Source organism: Equus caballus, chromosome 6, assembly GCF_041296265.1.
Source record: "Equus caballus isolate H_3958 breed thoroughbred chromosome 6, TB-T2T, whole genome shotgun sequence".
In the NCBI taxonomy this organism is placed as follows: Eukaryota; Metazoa; Chordata; class Mammalia; order Perissodactyla; family Equidae; genus Equus; species Equus caballus.
The window spans coordinates 58,330,000-58,348,002 of record NC_091689.1 but is presented as its reverse complement, the minus strand read 5'-3'; the positions used below and the strand labels follow the sequence as shown (position 1 = coordinate 58,348,002).

Sequence of the window (18,003 nt, the reverse complement as noted above, 5' to 3'; positions counted from 1 at the left end):
AATCATAGAATAAATACTCTTTTATCATTTCTTTCACTCAATATAATGTTTTTGAAATTAGCCATATTGTTGAGGGTATCAGTAGTTCATTCCTATTAATAACAAGTATTCTACCTTTGTATGAATATGTCACAATTTGCTTATGCTTTCTCCTACTTGACGGACATTTCAGTTGTTTCTTGTTTTAAGATATTATACAGCTGCTGTGAATATTTGTGTGCATGTGTTTGTATGGATGTATTTTTCACGTATCCTAAGAAGCACCTAGGAAGGGAATGACTGGGTTGTATATCAGGTGCTTGCTCATCTTTTGAAGAAACTGTTTTCTGAAGTGGTTGTAAAATTTTACATTATTATGTATAGAGTATGATAGTTCCAATCGTACCACATTCTTGCCAACACTTCATTTTTGCCCATTGAAAAATATTATCCATTTTAATGAGTGTATAGCGGTACCCATACTACTAATTTGGGGAGAATTAGAACTGTCATCTTAACAATCAGGAGTATTCTCATTAATGACATGATATATCTTTCTATTTACTTAGGTTTTCTTTAATTCTTTTAGCAAAGTTTTGCACTTTTTAGTGTAGAGTTTTTGCTATTACAGATAGAATTTTAAGATAAAATTTATCTTCTATTTTTCACTGGAATACAAGTGCATTTTGTACATTGATCTCAAGTACTATGATCTTACATAATCATGTCATCTGAAAATAGAGGCAGTTTTATTTCTTTCTGCCCAATTTATACACACTTAAAATTTCTTTTTCTTGCCATAATGCACAGCTAGGACTTCCAGTACAACATTGAAGAGAAATATTTAGGCAGACACCCTTGCTTTTTTTCTGAACCTTAAGGGGAAAGTATTTATTCTTGCACCAACCACTTAATAGGACTTTTACTCTAGATTTTTTCATAGGTCTAAAGTTAAGGTAGGATTTTAAGGTTGAGGGAGTTCCATTCTATTCTATTCTAAGTCTTGTGAGTTTTTATCATGGTTGGATGTTGAACTTTGTCAAATGTTTTTACCAAATCTATCAAGACGATACAATTTTTCTTGTATATCCTTTTCCATTCTTTAAATTTTAATCTAGCTGAATCCTAATATTTAATATATGTGCCTGTAAACAGTATAAAGTTAGATATTACTTTTGTAACATAAGCTGACAATTTTTGCCTTTTAACTGGATTTTTTATTCCGTTTATATTTAACATAATATTGATATGGTTGGGCCTAACTCAACCATATTGCTATTTGTTTTTGTTTGTGTGTCTACACCATTTTTTTTCATCCCTTTCCTGCCTTCTTTTGGATTTTCTTTCTTTTTTTTTTGTATTTCACTTTTGTCTTCTTGACTTTTAAACGTATGCTTAAAATTTGGCCAGTGTGGTTTCTCTAGAGGTTACAATATTCTTTTTTAGCATATCACAGCCAACCGCAAATTATACACTGCATTATGTACAATATAAGAACCTTAGAACAGTATACTACCATTTTCCATTTCTTATCCTTATTGTAGTTGTTATACATTTTATTTTTATACATTATAATCTCAGCATACATTGTGATTATCTTTGCTTTAAATGGTTATTTTTTAAAGGAATTAATAGATGTATAAATAAAAGTATTTTTGGGGCCAGCCTGGTGGCATAGTGGTTAATTTCACTTGCTTTGCTTCAGTGGCCCAGGGTTTGCAGGTTCGGATCCCAGGTGCAGACCTAGCACTGCTCATCAAGCCACACTGTGGCAGCATCCCACATAAAATAGATGAAGACTGGCACAGATGTTATCTCAGTGACAGTCTTCCTCAAGCAAAAAGAGGAAGATTGGCAACAGGTGTTAGCTCAAGGCCAATCTTCCTCATAAAAAAATTAAAAATGAAAGTATTTTTATTACCTACCTATTTTCCCCTTATGGTGCTTTTCATTTATTCTTGTAGATTTGAGTTTCTTTCAGCTTGAAGCATTTCCTTTAATATTTCTGATAGTACAACTGAGCTGATAATAAACTACCTCAGCTGTGTTTAGTTGAAAATGTTTCATGTTGCCTTCATTTTTGAAATATAATTTTACTGGTTATAGAATTCTAACTTAATAGATTATCTCTTCCCCTTTCAAGATGTAAGGTGATGTTCTACTGTCTTTTGGATTCCATTGATTCTAATGAGAAACTGCAGTTAATATTATAGTTGTTCCACTGTATGCCAATTTGCTCATTTTCTCTGATGCTTTAAAAAATTTTCATCTTTATCTTTAGTTTTCAGAAATTTAACTATAATGTGCTTAGGTGGTGTGTGTGTGTGCAAGCATGCACATGTACACTTGCTTGGGAGTTGTTAAACTTCTTACATCTGTGGGTTGATTTTTTTAATCAAATTTGTAAAATTTTGGTTATCTCTAATTTTTTTTGCCTCAATCTCTCTTTCTTCTCCTGTGTGTCCAATACACATATAATATACTGCTTGCTACTGTCCTCTAGGCCACAAAGCTCTATCACTATTTTTAGGACACTTCTTTTTTTCTGTACTTCAACATGGATAATTTTTATTGCCCCTCCTTCAAGTTCACTGTTCTTTTATTCTTCAGTATGAACTCTGTTAGGCCTTTCCAGTGATGGCTTTTAAATTTAGATATTGTGTTTTTCAGTTCTTAAATTTCCATGTTTTTACTGAGACTTCACTTGTCCACTCATATATATCTTTTTCTTTAAATCCGTAAATGTCTTTGTAACAGTTCTATTGAAGTTATTATCTGCTGATTTAAAAATATTTGGGTCCATTTCTGTTAACTGCTTCCCCACATCCCAGGCTATGGTTATAGATTTCTGACTCTTCCTATATCTAGCAATTATTGATCGTATGCTAAGCATTTAAAATGCTACATTGTTGAGAGTCTGCATTTTGCCATATTTTGGATGTTGAATGTTTCAATTTTTTTTAGCAGGCAGTTTAATTACCAGCACATCAGCTTTATCCTTTTGAGACATGTTTTTATCATTTGTAACGTTAAGCCTAGCATAATCCTTAATCTTGGGCTACAGCACACTTACTCCTAATATGCATCTTTCTGGTTTCTTTGTTAAACGCCTGGGGTGTTCTGTGATCTTTCTCCATTCTTACTGGTCAGAATTTCTATGTCTCCCGGTATTGTGCAACCTCTAGAATCTACGTTTATTTCACATGTCCTTGTAGTGAGGCCCTACAAAATCTCCACCTGCTCATGAGTAGCTTAGTACTCTGCTAAATAGATATGGGGACCCCAACACATATTTTGTAAGTTCCATCCGTATGTCTTCCTTCTCTCTACTATAATGCTCTAGAAATTCCACCTGCCTTAGCATCATTCAACTCTGATCTTTGTCTTTTTTTTTAAATCTCAGCAAGACCAGCATGCTCTTCTTTAATTATGCCTCCCAGAACCATGATGTAGAAAGTGCCTCTGTGCCGAAAGACGCTTTATTCACGGGCTCACCTCCAGCCCTGTATGTTCAATGTACGGGTGTCTCGTATGTCTTTTTCTTGTGTCATATTTCTTTAAGTCAGGAGGATTAGTCCAGTAATAGGTATCCTTCATGGCTGGAAGTGGAAGTATTCATTTCTTTCAAAACAAATGTTTTTATATCTTTCCCTTTTGGATATTCTTCATACGTAGAAACACTTTTTTAGTTGGCAGCAAGAAGAAATTTTTAAAAAGTTTTACAAATATTATAGGTAGATTTTTCCTTGAATTTCATTGAGACTAAACTTCCTGACTCTGATTACATTTTGTCAATTTGAAAAAAAATAAGTAAGTCACCAACCAAATGATAAAATGTGATATTTTGGAACTGAAGTTGATATGATTCTAACACAAGTTTTATCACATTGAAGGCTGTTCTCCATCTGCTTTCACAGTCCAGAATGGAAGTGTACTATACTGAACATTAATAATTGCATTTGAGTGGGTGAAACGGGGAAAATGTTGCTTATCTTACATATAAACTATTCAGTTAAATAGACACTGAAGTATAAAGCAAGTTATAATTCACTGGGGTTAATTTAAAAACACAAACCTATAATATTTAAAGGCAGATACTGTGATTATTTATTGGGTGGTTTTAACCTTTTCTTGTTGAATATATTTAAAATTTCAAAGCATGGCATTTTTTTCACATTTTAAAAGTATCTCATTACAAATATATTTGCCTCTGATATGTGACACAGCTGTTAAATGTAAAGTTTTGTAGTTTTGAGTAAGTAGTAGACGAAGATGCTTCACCTAGCTAAGACGACAGTAGTACAACAATGGAGCATCAAAATACGTGTCATGAGGACTATGAGAATCTTCCATCATCTTCAATCTTCAAGGTAACTTTCTATACCAGACACCATGCAAAGGAAGTTTATTCATTATAACATATTTATTTTACACATATTATTTATCAGGCTTAGAGTAGTGCAATGGAAAAATAATGATAAATGAGATAAAAGTTCCTTATTCTCCCAGTTCTTACAAATTAATAAGGAGGACAAGAAAAAAAACCACATTAATGAACAAGGTGATAATAGATTGTGTTAATTGTGATAACATAAAAGGTGATAAGAGAGTAAAGAGAGAAAAACTTCATTAGCTAGGGTGATCAAAGAAGGTCTTTTTGGGATGGGCTCGGTGGCATAGCAGTTAAGTTCACATGCTCCACTTTGGTGGCCCAGGGTTCACCAGTTGGGATCCCGGGTGTAGACCTACGCACTGCTTATCAAGCCAGACTGTGGCAGGTGTCCCACAAATAAAGCAGAGGAAGTGGGCACAAATGTTAGCTAAAGGCCAATCTTCCTCAGCAAAAAGAGGAGGATTGGCAGCAGATGTTAGCTCAGAGTTAATCTTCCTCAAAAAAAAAAAGGAAAAAAAAAAAGAAAAGGAAGGCCTTTTTGAGAAGATCACATTTAAGCAAAGACCTACAGGATGAGACGATTCAGTCACGGGAAGAACTGAGGAAGGGGTGTTTCAGGTAAGGGGAACACCAAATAAAAAGCTCTTGATATGGGAGAGGGACCAGCATATTTGAAGTATATGAAGGAGACTAATGTTCCTGGCTTGAAGTAAACAAGGAAAAGAGTAATATGAGTTGAAATTAGAGAACAAGGCAGTAACAAGATTATCCAAAACAGAACTCTTGATCACCCTCAACGCCTCAGTTTTAGGATGGCCCAAACTTACTCTTTCTCTAGAAAATGACTCTAACATCCGCCCAGTTGATCAATTCAAAACCTTAGATTCTCCATTGATTTAATTGATTCCTTAGTTTCTCAACTGGCTTACTCTCTAATAACTATTAATCATAAAGTCATGTCTTCTCAATTTCCAAAATATGTCTCCCAAATCTAGCCATTTCTACCTATGTCCACTGCCATCACTCTAGTTCTAGCCACCGTGATCTCTTGCCCAAAATATTACATTAACTTCTTTGCTGTACTGCTTGCTTCCGCTCTTACTTCTTCTCCAATCCATTCTTCAACATGTGGTCAAAAGGAACATTCAAAAAGATTATTCAGATCACATGACTTCCCTGTTCAAAACCTTTGAGTGATTTCTCATTCTTGGAATAAAATGTCATGTTATATATCTTACCACAGTACATCTATAATTACTTTCTTAGTTTTACGCTTTGGGAATGTTATTAATGAGCACAATTAGCTGTGGCTCAGATATTGCCATGTAGTAAGAATGAATGCCATTAATTCTCCCACAGTTCTTTTGGGGATTTTGGTTTTATTCAGAGAATTACTGTTGGACACTATTTAAGTACTCCATAGTCACTAATTTAGTGCTATTAAAACATGATTTATTTCTGTACTTTTTTATTCTGCCAGGATAATTAAATTTTGCTTTTTCCTGTTTACTAAAGCAACCTTCCACCAACTTGGAGAATGGTTCAGCAATAGTTTATCCATGTTAAACGGTGATATATATCTAATCACTCTCTTCTTTGTTGTTTTGAACTGAATGATTTCCAATCTTTTTATTCTTTTCTTTGATTAAAGTTGCTAAATGCCACAGAAAAAAAGAACTTTAAAAAACATGCAAAATTACTAATTTAGCTCCTAAGCATTAATTATAATCCAACACATGTGACTTTAAGAAATGAAAGTAGTTATGTGGGAAGGAAGGTTCACTCTTTAAAGTTATGAATATTTCCAATATGATTGATGGTATCATGAACAGCAGGCAACATTGACTCACAAGATCTGGGTCACTTACAGTAAGGGAGACTGTTTCTGTGAAAGTCTGGCAATATGTTTTAAACACTCTTTCGGTGGTTCTTCAAGATCACTTCTACTGTCTTCAGAATCAAGTTTCATATATTCCCACTTGGTAGCTGGAAAATCGATCTGAAATAAAGACATGATTTGCCATGTAGTCAATGCCTCAAAAATGCATTATTAATTTAATAATCTCCATCTTAGATTTGTAGAAACCAAAATAAAGGACAATTCCTATATTTTCTGTGCTATTTATTATTTTAAAATAATTTTCAAAAGAATCATTAAGGTTTGGACTTAGTATTCAAATATACATGGTATTTGGCAAATCCTCAGTTATTTATATAAATGGTATAAATTAGTAGTCTGTAATGGTGTCTGAGGAAAAATGAGAAAAATAATAACAATATATAACCTTTTCATAAAGTTAAATGTTATATTTTTGTTTAACGCTGAAATTATAGCCTTTCTACATTCTGTATTAAAATGTCTTTCTATTATTAAATGATAAAAATTATAGATGATAATTTTACTTTTTTAATCTAATCACTCGGAAAAATAAAAAGAGTTACTCTACGTTGGTCTCTACTTTATGAAAGTCTGTGAACCACTTTGTAGACATGGGAGAGGAATCTTCTTGATAAAGACCTGTTTTGCAAGTTTATAACTACATGGAATATTTTTACTTTGGCTCTGTAGTTCAGCTTTATAAACGGGGCTAGAATGCAAGCCTCCTTTTTTCTTGGCTCAATGTGCTTTCTATTAAATCATGTTTCAATGATAATCGGATTCTAGTAAATAAAATAACAGTTAACAAAAAACACAGTTTTAAACTATGTAAATAAGCTAAGTATTTTAACACCACATATATTTGCTTAAGGTTGTCATACATTCTTTCTCATTTTCATATTAGAAAACCTAAAGAAATTATTTTTCTCAGCTGAACTATGTTAGGTTGGATCTCAGAGAAAAACGAGGACCATCATAAGGTAGATCGTGTGAGTTACAGTCTGAAATACTCTTATTTATTTGCAAAAGTTTAGCAATTTCATTCTGCAACCTCTAAAATTTGTTGCATTATTTCTTTTTGTTATAATTTTTTTTATAATGTACCACTTATTACTCCAACATGATAAAAGAACTAAGTAATAAAAAAGCTAAACCAAAGCAATATTATAGTAAATTTTGTCTCTTAAAAGAAAGATTTAATTTTGGTGCCTTAGAGGGAAATGTCTCCAGTGTTAGCAAGTTATATGTTACTCTTTATGTATCCAAATACTTTTAAATACATGAAACAAAAATACCAGAAACAGTATTTAATGAGCTAGTTCAATTTTATATTGGTCCTAAGTAAAGTGCAGGGTGAATTAGGAAACTAAAGACCATGGATGAGAATACAGAAGTATCCTTGTACAGAAATCCATAATAAATTCTTTGATATATTTCACTTATTAAATGTTTTTTTCTGATACATGAATGAGGTCCTATTCAAATTGCATATTTTCACATATTATGAAACAAAACAGTTACTGATTCGTGAGCCACTGATAGAAAATATTGCCATTTTCCCAATTGCCTCTTGTTTTAATTTTTCACAAAAGAGAAGTTCCCCCAAAGTATGTGTTAATGTATTTGCTCTAGAATTGTTTTGAGTACCATGCATTATGGAGGATATAAGAAGTATGTATCACCAGAGAACTTAGAGTTTAATTAAGGAGGAAAGACACACATTAACAATTAAAATAGAGTGCAATATATACATAGTACCCCAAAGCTGTGCTTCAAGTCAGTAATGGTAAACATGTGACTTTGCTCTTCTCCTTCTATTGGCATGACTGACTAGGCCTGGCCTTGGTCTTTAATTTCTTTTTAATGGAGTGCTCTAGGAGATCTCTTCAAATGTCTCCATTGCATGTGCCATGACACCTATTTATCACACTCCTGCCTCAACCATTCAGGATAGAATCCTGATTTCAAGACCAAAAATTTTATGACACTCCTTCCTCTGGGGTACAGAAAAATATTCAGACTTGGTCATCTCATTTTCTAATTCACACCTCCTTATACATTTGGATATTGGCTTCTTGTGTTCCATTTATCCTTCTTGCTTCACTTCCTCTCCTCATCCCTCGCCATTTACACTTGACCACCATGTTTCCTACTATGACTTCGTCTCTTGGAATTCCTTGAAAGAGCTGTTATGAATGTCTCTAGCGTCCTTGACCCACAATCATGCCCATAAAGTGTCCATGGGCCCAGCTTCGGCCCCTATGATTCTGTCAACTTGTTCAAAGAATTTTCATCTGAATTTTAGATGTAGGTGGGACATTATAAGGCACATGAATATTTGACCATAAGTTGAATAGCAGTTCAGGAAAAGGAAAGATGCCTACCAAGTGGATGGCAATTGTGATGAGTCTCAAGGAAGGAGTCATAAAAAAGGGACCCATATGGTGGTTCATGAGTGAGGAAAAAAGAACCTTTGCTACATTAGAACACAAAACGTACTGTGTTCTAAGGCCCTTGTATCAATAAGACTAGTGCCTCTTCCTAACATTACTGATAACGGAGGACAAGCACATAATAAAATGTGAGGTAAAGTAAAATACTTTGGGTGAGTGAGTAGGTAAGAACTATGGTTTAAGGAGAAGGCCTACTCACATAAAAGGAAGAACTGAACATTCTGGTATCTGGATTCCAGTAAGTGGATCAAAGTGCTAAGTTTAGAAATGCCTGGAAGTTGAGTTTTGTAGTGATCAGAGGTATGGACACATATCATTAATTTAACAAATATTATATTCCAGGTACTAATGTTAGATGCTGTGGATAAAACACTGTTAATGCCCTCAGAAATCAAGAAGTCAACGGGAGAGAAGTCAATGAGAAAGAAACATAATGTGGTAAATGTGCTGATAAAAATATTATTGGTTATTATGTCAATACAGAGTAAGGGCACTTAACCCTGCTTGGGGTGGAAAGAGAGAAGGGGGTAAGGGAGAGATTCCTGGAGGAGGGTCCATGGACCCTAAAAGATGAATATCAATAACAGAAACAAAGTGAGAGGAGGGGTGGGGTGTGGATGATGAAGGCAAGAGGGAAAGCACACTGCAGTTAGGGAACAGTATTCAGAAATGCACATAAGGTAAAAGCAGGACAGTGCAAGTCAGAAACTACATTTTAAAAGTTGTTGGAGCTTGAAGCATCAGACAGGGATTGGCAAGAGAAACATTTGGGAAGGGGGCCATGCTATAGAGTTTGCCTTAATTGTCTATGTAGTGCTGAGTTATTGAAGAGTCTAAGTAGGGGAGTGGCAGGTTCAGATTTAAGTCTTAGAAGAACCACACTTGTGGATTTTGGATTAGAGAAAGACAAAACTAAAAGCAAGAATACCAGCTCAACCGTAGTAACCTAGGAGGGAATTGTTGAAGTAGGGCAGATGAGGGAGGGAATTGAGAGGACAGACTTGAGGAACACAGAGGAGATAAAGTGGCAGGATAAAGTGTGGACTGAATATAAGTAGGGAGAAAGAGGGAGAGGCAAGTGAAATAGGTAGACGTATGTGGGGGCATGAACAGACATAAATAATTCGGGGACTGAAAGCAATTTTAGAGGAAGGTGAGCTTGGTTTGGGATATGTTGTCTTTGAAAGTGTCTACAGAATATCCAGGAGGCAGTTTCAGCAGGTATGTGGCTATATAACTGAAGCTTGTGGTATGAAGGAATCTGAACTAGAGATACAGACTCAGAAGTGAACCTGCACAGACATTGTGAATAAAGCCTTAGAAATGAATGAGACCCAGCAATTCCACTGCTAGGGACATATCCAAGACAAATGAAAACATACATCCACACACAACCTTGTACACGAATGTTCACAGCAGTGCTATCTTAATAGCCAAAAGATGGAAACAATCTAAATGCACATCAACTAATGAATGGACAAATAAAGCATGGTATATCCATAAAATGTAGCATTATTCAACAACGAAAAAGAAATGAACACTGATATATGCTACAATGTGGATGAACTTTGAAACATTATGCTAAGGGAAAGAAGCCAGTCACAAAGACCACATATTGTATGATTTCATTTAAATGAAATGTGAAGAATAAGTGAATCTATAGAGACAAAGTAGATTAGCAACTGCATAGAGTTGGGGAAAACAGGGAAATTAGGTGGTGATAGCTAAAGGTTGCGGGATTTCTTTTTGAAATGATGAAAATTGATGGGGGGTGATAATTGTACATTTCTATGAAAATAGTGAGGAACCACTGAATTGCACACTTTAATGGGAAAATTGTATGGTATGTGAATTATATCTCAATAAAGCTTTCTAAGAAATTCTCCCAGGGAGAATATATGTACTGAGAATAGCAATGGGCAGCACATGGAACCCTTGAGAACCATCAACAGTGAGGATTAGAAGAAGAAGCAGGGAGCCTGGGAAGGAGAAAGAGAAAGGACAACCAGAGAGAAGCATGAGTGGGTAGTAAACCTGAAGCCAAAGGAGAAGAGTGTTCTGAGATAGGGAAAAGATAGTGCCAAAAACCATACAAAGAGGGCGAGTATGAAGAAGACTCAAAAACACACTGGATTTGGCAACTAAGAATTAATGGGTTACCTGACAACAGTTAAATGTAGTGAGGACAAACAAGCCAGAAGATAATGAATTTAGACATGAATGGAGAGATGAGAAAGTACAGAAATATAAAATAGAACAAGAGCAAAAATAACTAAAACAATTCTGCCTTTATTTCTTAAATTGTGAGAGAGCCACTCTACTGGACTATACATGAGGAGAGGCAGAAAGTTGAGGGAGACCCAGGTTGATGGATCATCAATGCAATGATGTCTCGATTTCTAAACTCAGAGCTTCTTCACTCTATCCACAACTTCCAGTCAGTGCCTCAGCCACAGAACCTGAAAAGAAATGATTGACTAGAAGCAATCAGGTTCTGTGACACAGCATAGCCCTTATCATACTAGGGTGGCTACATTGTGGCACTAACTACCCAACTTATAAAGATAATCAGAAAAGCATAGACCTGAAAGAAGTATCACAGGCATAATATAATCCTTTCATTGCGTGAAAACAGAAGGTTAGATGACTTGTCCATAGTCATAAAATTTTCTATTAAACAGTTAAGACTAGAATCCAGATTTCCTAACTCAGCTTGATGTCTTTCCCTGAGATCCATTCTGATCTTGTAACACAAACACTGATTGCAGAATGCGTTTCTAATTTCCTTACCATCTCATAATCTTTAGCTTAAAAATTCTGCTCTAAATTTAGCTGTATGTAATTAGAGTGATACTGGTTATTAAGGGTTTTAACTTTAATACTTTAATAACTCCTATTTTATTTTGTATATTTCATCTTCAATTAAAGCTGTTTCCCTTTAGGTCTATGCCATTTGAAACTACTTTGGAAAAATCAGATAATTTAACTTCTTTGCACACTGCTGAACAATTTACATGCCCTCCTTTTTTTTTGTAAGATAAATTCTGTTATGGTTCCAGATGTCTACTTGGGAAATCTATGCTACTGTTGAATACTTGAAACTTTTCTTCAGATTCCACTTACTAAGATCTATGTCCCTAACAGAGCTGTTCCCCTCACCTGAGAAAAATCATCTGTCTCCCTTATCTCTCCCACCCCAATGATTGCCACTAAAGACACCTATAATCATGAATTTATATCCAAAAATCTCTGGTAATAGATAGACCTGAAAGATTTTTGTTAAGCTGAAGTGGTTTGGATCTGGCAAGAAATAGTCTGATAAAAAATGCATTTATCTTTTTAAAAAAAGGTAGCTGTCCTATTACAATGGAACATCTGCTAATCAGTAAGCCATCATACATTGAGTGTCTATGATGTTGTGCCAAGAGCCAACTTGAACAACCACTCTTTTTTATCTTCATGTCCATGGATTAGAAGTGGATCTTTGGCTACTGTCTGATGGGGACTTCCTCCCTCCTTCAGAGTGGAAGTCACATTTTTATTGGTACTATTTTTCTCTTCCATTTTCAACATCTGTCTATCTTGCTAAACTTTGTACCACATACCTCCTATACCAAACCTGAAAATTTAAGAGCCTAGAAATACCACTGGCTTCCTCTAGAGCAGTGATCCTCACCTGAAGCCAAGTCTTTCCCTAGGGGACACTTGACAATATCTGGAGGCATTTGTGATTGTCAGAACTGGGGAGGTGCTACTGGCATCTAGTGGATAGAAGCCAAAGATGCTGCTAAATATCCTACAATGCATAGGCCAGCCCACACAACAAAGAATTATCTGGTCCAAAATGTTAATAATGCAGAGGTTGAAAAATCTTTTTCTAGAGAACGCTGCCCAGAGAGCAGTTTCCAGATTTTCCTATAGAGATCGAAAGTTCATATTCACTGTATTTCCATGTCAAGGGTGGCGATGCTTCAGGCATCTGACCAATATTACCACTTATAATCATGAACACACGAGGAGCTCTCAGAAGTAAGGACCAAAGTCTAGAATCATTAACCACCTTTTATTCATGATCACAAATCAAAGAAAGTAGAGAGGCTTTAAGAAAAAAGAAAGTATGATAGACGGATTTTGTTTGCAGTTTCTCCCCCCTACTCAGCCAATTGCTAGTCATTTAGGAAATGCTGATAATAGAATTTTAAGGAAACATGACACAATGCAGAGGCAGATATGAGTAAGGTACCAAGTTAATAATATATCCCAATGATTGTTTTTAGAAAATGGAAAGAAAAATGAATGCCCATAATGAGTATACTACTGTCAACACTCCATCCCCTTCTCCCTCCTGATTGTGCTTGATGGAGAATGCTTTGAAATTGCTATTATATAAGCTGGGAGAAAAGTGCTTTGAGAGTACTGAAGGCAAAATAAAAAAAGTAGAGTTTTTACAAATCCCAGCAGGCTGGAGGAAAAGAAGACTATTAAAATGTGTGATCCTGGAAGAAAATTGTTTCTGTAATTGACAACAAGCTACTTATCAACCAATACTTGCTGTGTGTACTTTAATCTCATAGCTTGGCACTTACCTGCAGGATCACTGGGGATGGCTGGCTTATATCCCACACTCCTGGAGCTATCATCTCAATGGGAGGCTCACTCTGTAATGTCATGCTGAATAGCACAGGCCCAGGAATGGATTTGCTGCAAAAGACAACACATATGGACAGACAGCAGTCACTTTGTGAGGGAAGCTATTAGTATCTATAAATGTTTTCTTTTGAAATATAAACATAATCAGCTATTCTAATGGCTTCATTCAGTAGCTAGAAGAGAGATACAATATTCCACTAGCCTAGATACAGATTAATAGTTCGTTTCTAATATATCACATGTATGACTATGTTCATAGATGCCTACATTTATTTTCCACAGGAGAAAACTGTTTCCACAATGGTCTCTAACAGATAGCATTTATTCTTAATTTCCAACAATGTTGATTACAAGATGGGACTAAGAATCTCAGATTTACATTCTTGGAGTTAGAACCGTTGAAGTAAATAAAGATGTTAACTCTTCAGAATAGGTTTTGCTCCAGAGAGTGACTAAATTCTCTGGGTATCTTTAAAGATATGAGCTCTACATTTATAGAAAGAAAAGACTTAAATTAGCATATGATCTGAAGAATCAAAATAGTTATGAGACTTCACAGAGGAAATGCTTCTTTATGCATAAACAGAAAGATTATTCACATTCTGAATGTTTAAAAATATGTTGTAAATTACCGTAGTAAATGAGAGTGCATATAGGAGAGACTTTTAACAGGAAGAATTCATGGATGGTTTTAACAGCTTCAGTAACACTCAAATCCACAAATCCTCATAAGAATTTAAAAAGAAGCTATACCTGGGTGAATATCTGAATTACATGATTGGTAAAATATTCCAATGATCACTGAGAACAGTGGAAATTTAAGAGCCTAGAGACTCCACTAGCTTCCTCTAGTGCAGTGATCTTCACCTGAGGTCAATTCTGTCCCGAGAGGACACCTCACAAAATCTGGAGGCATTTGTGACTGTCAGAACCGGGGAGGTGCTACTGGCGTCTAATGGGTAGAAGCCAAAGATGCTGCTAAATATCCTACAATGCACAGGCCAGCCCCCACAATAAAGAATTATCAGGTCCAAATTATCTGGTCCGGTATATTGATTTTAATATACCAAATTCAAAAGGTAGAACTGAAAGTCAACAAAATTAAATTTAAGTTTATAAAGAACTTTAAGGCATCAAGTGAGACTTTTTGGAAACAACATAAAATTGCATCTTGCCATTTAATAGACACTATGTAAAATATGAAGAAAAAATCCAACAATAAAGCTCTCTTTAAACCTTTAGTTTTCTGAGGCTTGCCTTCTTTATTTTCTATATCTAAAGATATTGTTAGAAAGTATCTGCCCAAGAGAGTACAATTTGTAAACATTATTGGGCAGAAATCTTTATATGACTCAAGAATATTCTTCTAGCAGGATTTTATTTTTTTTGCGAGGAAGGTGGTCCCTCAACTAACATCAGTGCCAGTCTTCCCCTACTTTGTATATGGGATGCCACCACAGCATGGCTTGATGAGCGGTGTGTAGGTCCATGCCTGGGATCAGAACCTGTGAACTCCAGGCCACTGAAGCGGAGTGCACGAACTTAACCACTATGCCACCAGGCTGGTCCCTAGCAGGATGATTTTTGAATCTTCTTTATCCCTTTGTTCCATCCCCTCCTGATCTGGAGAAACTTGTATTTTGGTATAACAATACAGTACTGGGGGACCAGTATTAGCAAGCTAAAAGTTAGCTTGATGGGGTAAAGATGAGAAAATTATTAATGTGATTTTCCCTTTTGCCTTTCAGAGTATATAACCTTCCCCCAAATGATTTGAAGCATCCATATGCCTGGGAAAAGTTTTGGATTAGTTTCAGGGAGAACGCAAGAGAAAGAAGGAGCAGGAGTATGTCTTAACACCAAACTTGGAGAGCTCAGATGTTAATGTTCTCCAAAGCATTTACAGAAGATATTCCTGTCCACAGGAAAGGATTAACTGGAGTGAGGAAGGAGGATGTGGCATATTGGATGGAGGATGTGGCAAAAGAAAAAGACACCACTTTCTGGCAATTTGGGATGGTGGGAAGCAAGAAACAGAGAAAGAGAATGAGTATGGAGGACATGGGTGTCCCAATTTCTCCCACTTCTGCCTTTGGAAGGCAAATGGGGCGGAGTGTTAGAGAAAAGAGCATAGCAAAATGATGAAGGCAGAGGGTGTTCCTTTGGCACTCTCCATTTCAGATCCTAGAAGGAAATCACCTCTTGAGCTACTCTGGCACCAACCTGTGGCATGAACTTAGACTTGGGGCCATGTGATGAACAGGCAGAAGGAACTCCTGAGTTTAGCTTTTGTGCCTTCTTTGGTTTCTGTGTAGAAGAAACGGGATCTAGAAGCAGCTAAAAGTATATGGGTTAGGGGGGTTTCCCTGAAAGGGGATCACATGGTGGGGATAAGGGGCCTCTCTGATAAGGGCATCTCATTGAACCATCCAAGCTGAGGTCAACTGGGAGTCCAGGTAAACCCTCATGGGTCTATGGTGACTGTGAGAGCCCAAGTCCCCAGGGGACTGCTAGTAAGCCCTGGCCAAGCTGGAAGAGCCCCCATCACAAGCTACACCAGCTGTAACAAGCAGCCACCAGAGTAAAAAGTGCTTTTGATGTGGATATCAGAAATCACCAGGCCTGTTTCTTTTCTGACCCTGTGTATCCAGATACCCCCTTAGAAAGAGAATAAGGGTGTCAATAAGCTGTCAGTGACTGAGCATTTTATCCAAAATAGACTGCATACTGACAAAAGGTCTATTTAAATTACTGAATTGACTAATTTTTGTCATCGATGGAAAATTTTTTTCTCCTCATTAGTTATAGGCTGGAAGCTCATGAAGAAAAGTGTGATATATTAACTGCATTTTTCCTTCACATCTAAGTTGCGTGATGAGTTATATTTATGGCCTTCCTATATTTATATGTCTTGGCCATGCTTCACTCTGCAAATCCAAGTGATCTAAGCGGATTCCTATGAAGGATGAGCGGACTCATGATTAAGTGTCAGTATCTGTCACTTCTCTCCTTGGATGGAGTCTGGATCAACAGCCACCATGACCTTCACCTGAGGCATATGGGGCAGAATGAAGTCAGAGCACTTGATTCAAGTATGTGTATGAGGGGATGAATCAAGCAACAGGGCAGAGGGAGAATGAACTTCTAGCTGTCCAACTGAGGTTGATATAATATACACTTTAAAGCAATTCAACGTAGAAGGCAATTCAAGGTGGCAAGGATGTTTAGCAACATTCTTTGGGCACTCTGTGTGCTTGACATTAGCTAATTTACTTTCTGATAATGGACTGTACCTAAACATCTTTTTAGATATTTCAAGCATGATGGAGGGAATAAATTTCCATAGACTTGTGCAAATAGAGAATATGAGGATGAGGAAGATTTTTAGTGGAAATAAGATGTGAAAAGAATGCATCTAAGGCGTTGGTGGTCTCAGAAAGAAGACGAAAATGGAAACTTATAATACTAAGGCTGATAGGGATCACCAGTAGTTTTTATATTACTACTCTGTAAAGGTTTATTAAGGCAGTTAAAATTAGGTAAACAAACAAAAACATGATGAAGACAGGATATACAGGAAACAGTTTCATATAGTGGAAAGAACACCTCTTTAAAGCAGGAGATCTGTACCCTGTCTTCATTAACTAGCCTGATGAGCTTAACTTCTTTGAGCTTGGATAAAGTCAGTGGTTTTCAAAAGAGTTTTATATTTGCTTTTATATGGCTTGGTGGTTAGGGGTGGACTTTAGAAAGGTGGTAAGGAGATGGCAAATATGTTAGACACCAGGATTTCAAACCCCACCCCTCCCCTTCCAATAACACATGCATAGACTGTTCATTGCTCTTACACTATGAGATTTGAATATCATTAGAAAATTGACCACATTGCTAAATATAACATTTCAAAATATTTGTTCTGGAGTATCCTTAAGATCTTTTCAATTTCAATATTGTATAAATTCCTATGCCTAGAAAAACCCAACCAAAATCTGCGGTACCAGGAGAACAGATAGGCTGGTTTACCCTCTCTGGGCCCCTGTTTCCTCAAGCAATAGGATAAGGAATTTGAATAAAATAATTATCGTCATTTTTAGCTATAGGGATTCTATGCATCCATGGCTTGGCATTCTGGAATCAAGAATACAAAAGACTCCAGGGGCCAGCCCCATGGCCAAGTGGTTATGTTTGCACGCTCCGCTTTGGCAGCCTGGGTTTTCGCCAGTTCAGATCCTGGGCGCAGACCTAGCACCACTCATCAGGCCGTGCTGAGGCGGCATCTCATATAGCACAACCAGAGGCACTCACTACTAGAATATACAACTATGTACTGGGGGGCTTTGGGAAAAGAAGGAAAAAAAAAGAAGATTGGCAACAGATGTTAGTTTAGGTGCCAATCTTAAGGAAAAAAAAAAAAAAAAGAAAACAAAAGACTCCAGAACCGGGCAGTCAGCACATCCAGAGGGTCTGATGTTATCTAACTCTTTAGGACCCTGACTCTCACAGCTCTAACAGGCTTCATGCCCCAGGGCAGAGTACAGGCAGGGCTGAGGCAGGAGCCCCTTGTATAGTGGTGAGGTTCCCATGGAGCAGGGTGTGGCACCTAAGGGCAGGAGAGGAGGCAGCTTGAGGTAGTAACGTGCGTGGAGAGA

The 18,003-nt window shown here is 36.5% G+C and overlaps 1 protein-coding gene across 26 annotated transcripts in view; it reads right to left on the bottom strand.

The window, feature by feature from the left end:
- Positions 1-18,003, bottom strand: part of PIK3C2G (phosphatidylinositol-4-phosphate 3-kinase catalytic subunit type 2 gamma) — a 510,459-nt gene that overhangs the window by 209,969 nt on the left and 282,487 nt on the right. For all 26 annotated transcript variants that reach the window (XR_011439709.1, XM_070270025.1, XM_070270013.1 and 23 more), the window contains 2 exons: positions 13,291-13,405; positions 6,241-6,371 (listed from right to left, as the gene is read on the bottom strand). Coding sequence is in view for 25 of the 26 variants with exons in the window: in XM_070270025.1 (XP_070126126.1) it covers positions 6,241-6,371; positions 13,291-13,405 (246 nt within the window). In the remaining variant the exon portion in view is untranslated. The remainder of the gene's footprint in view (positions 1-6,240; positions 6,372-13,290; positions 13,406-18,003) is intronic.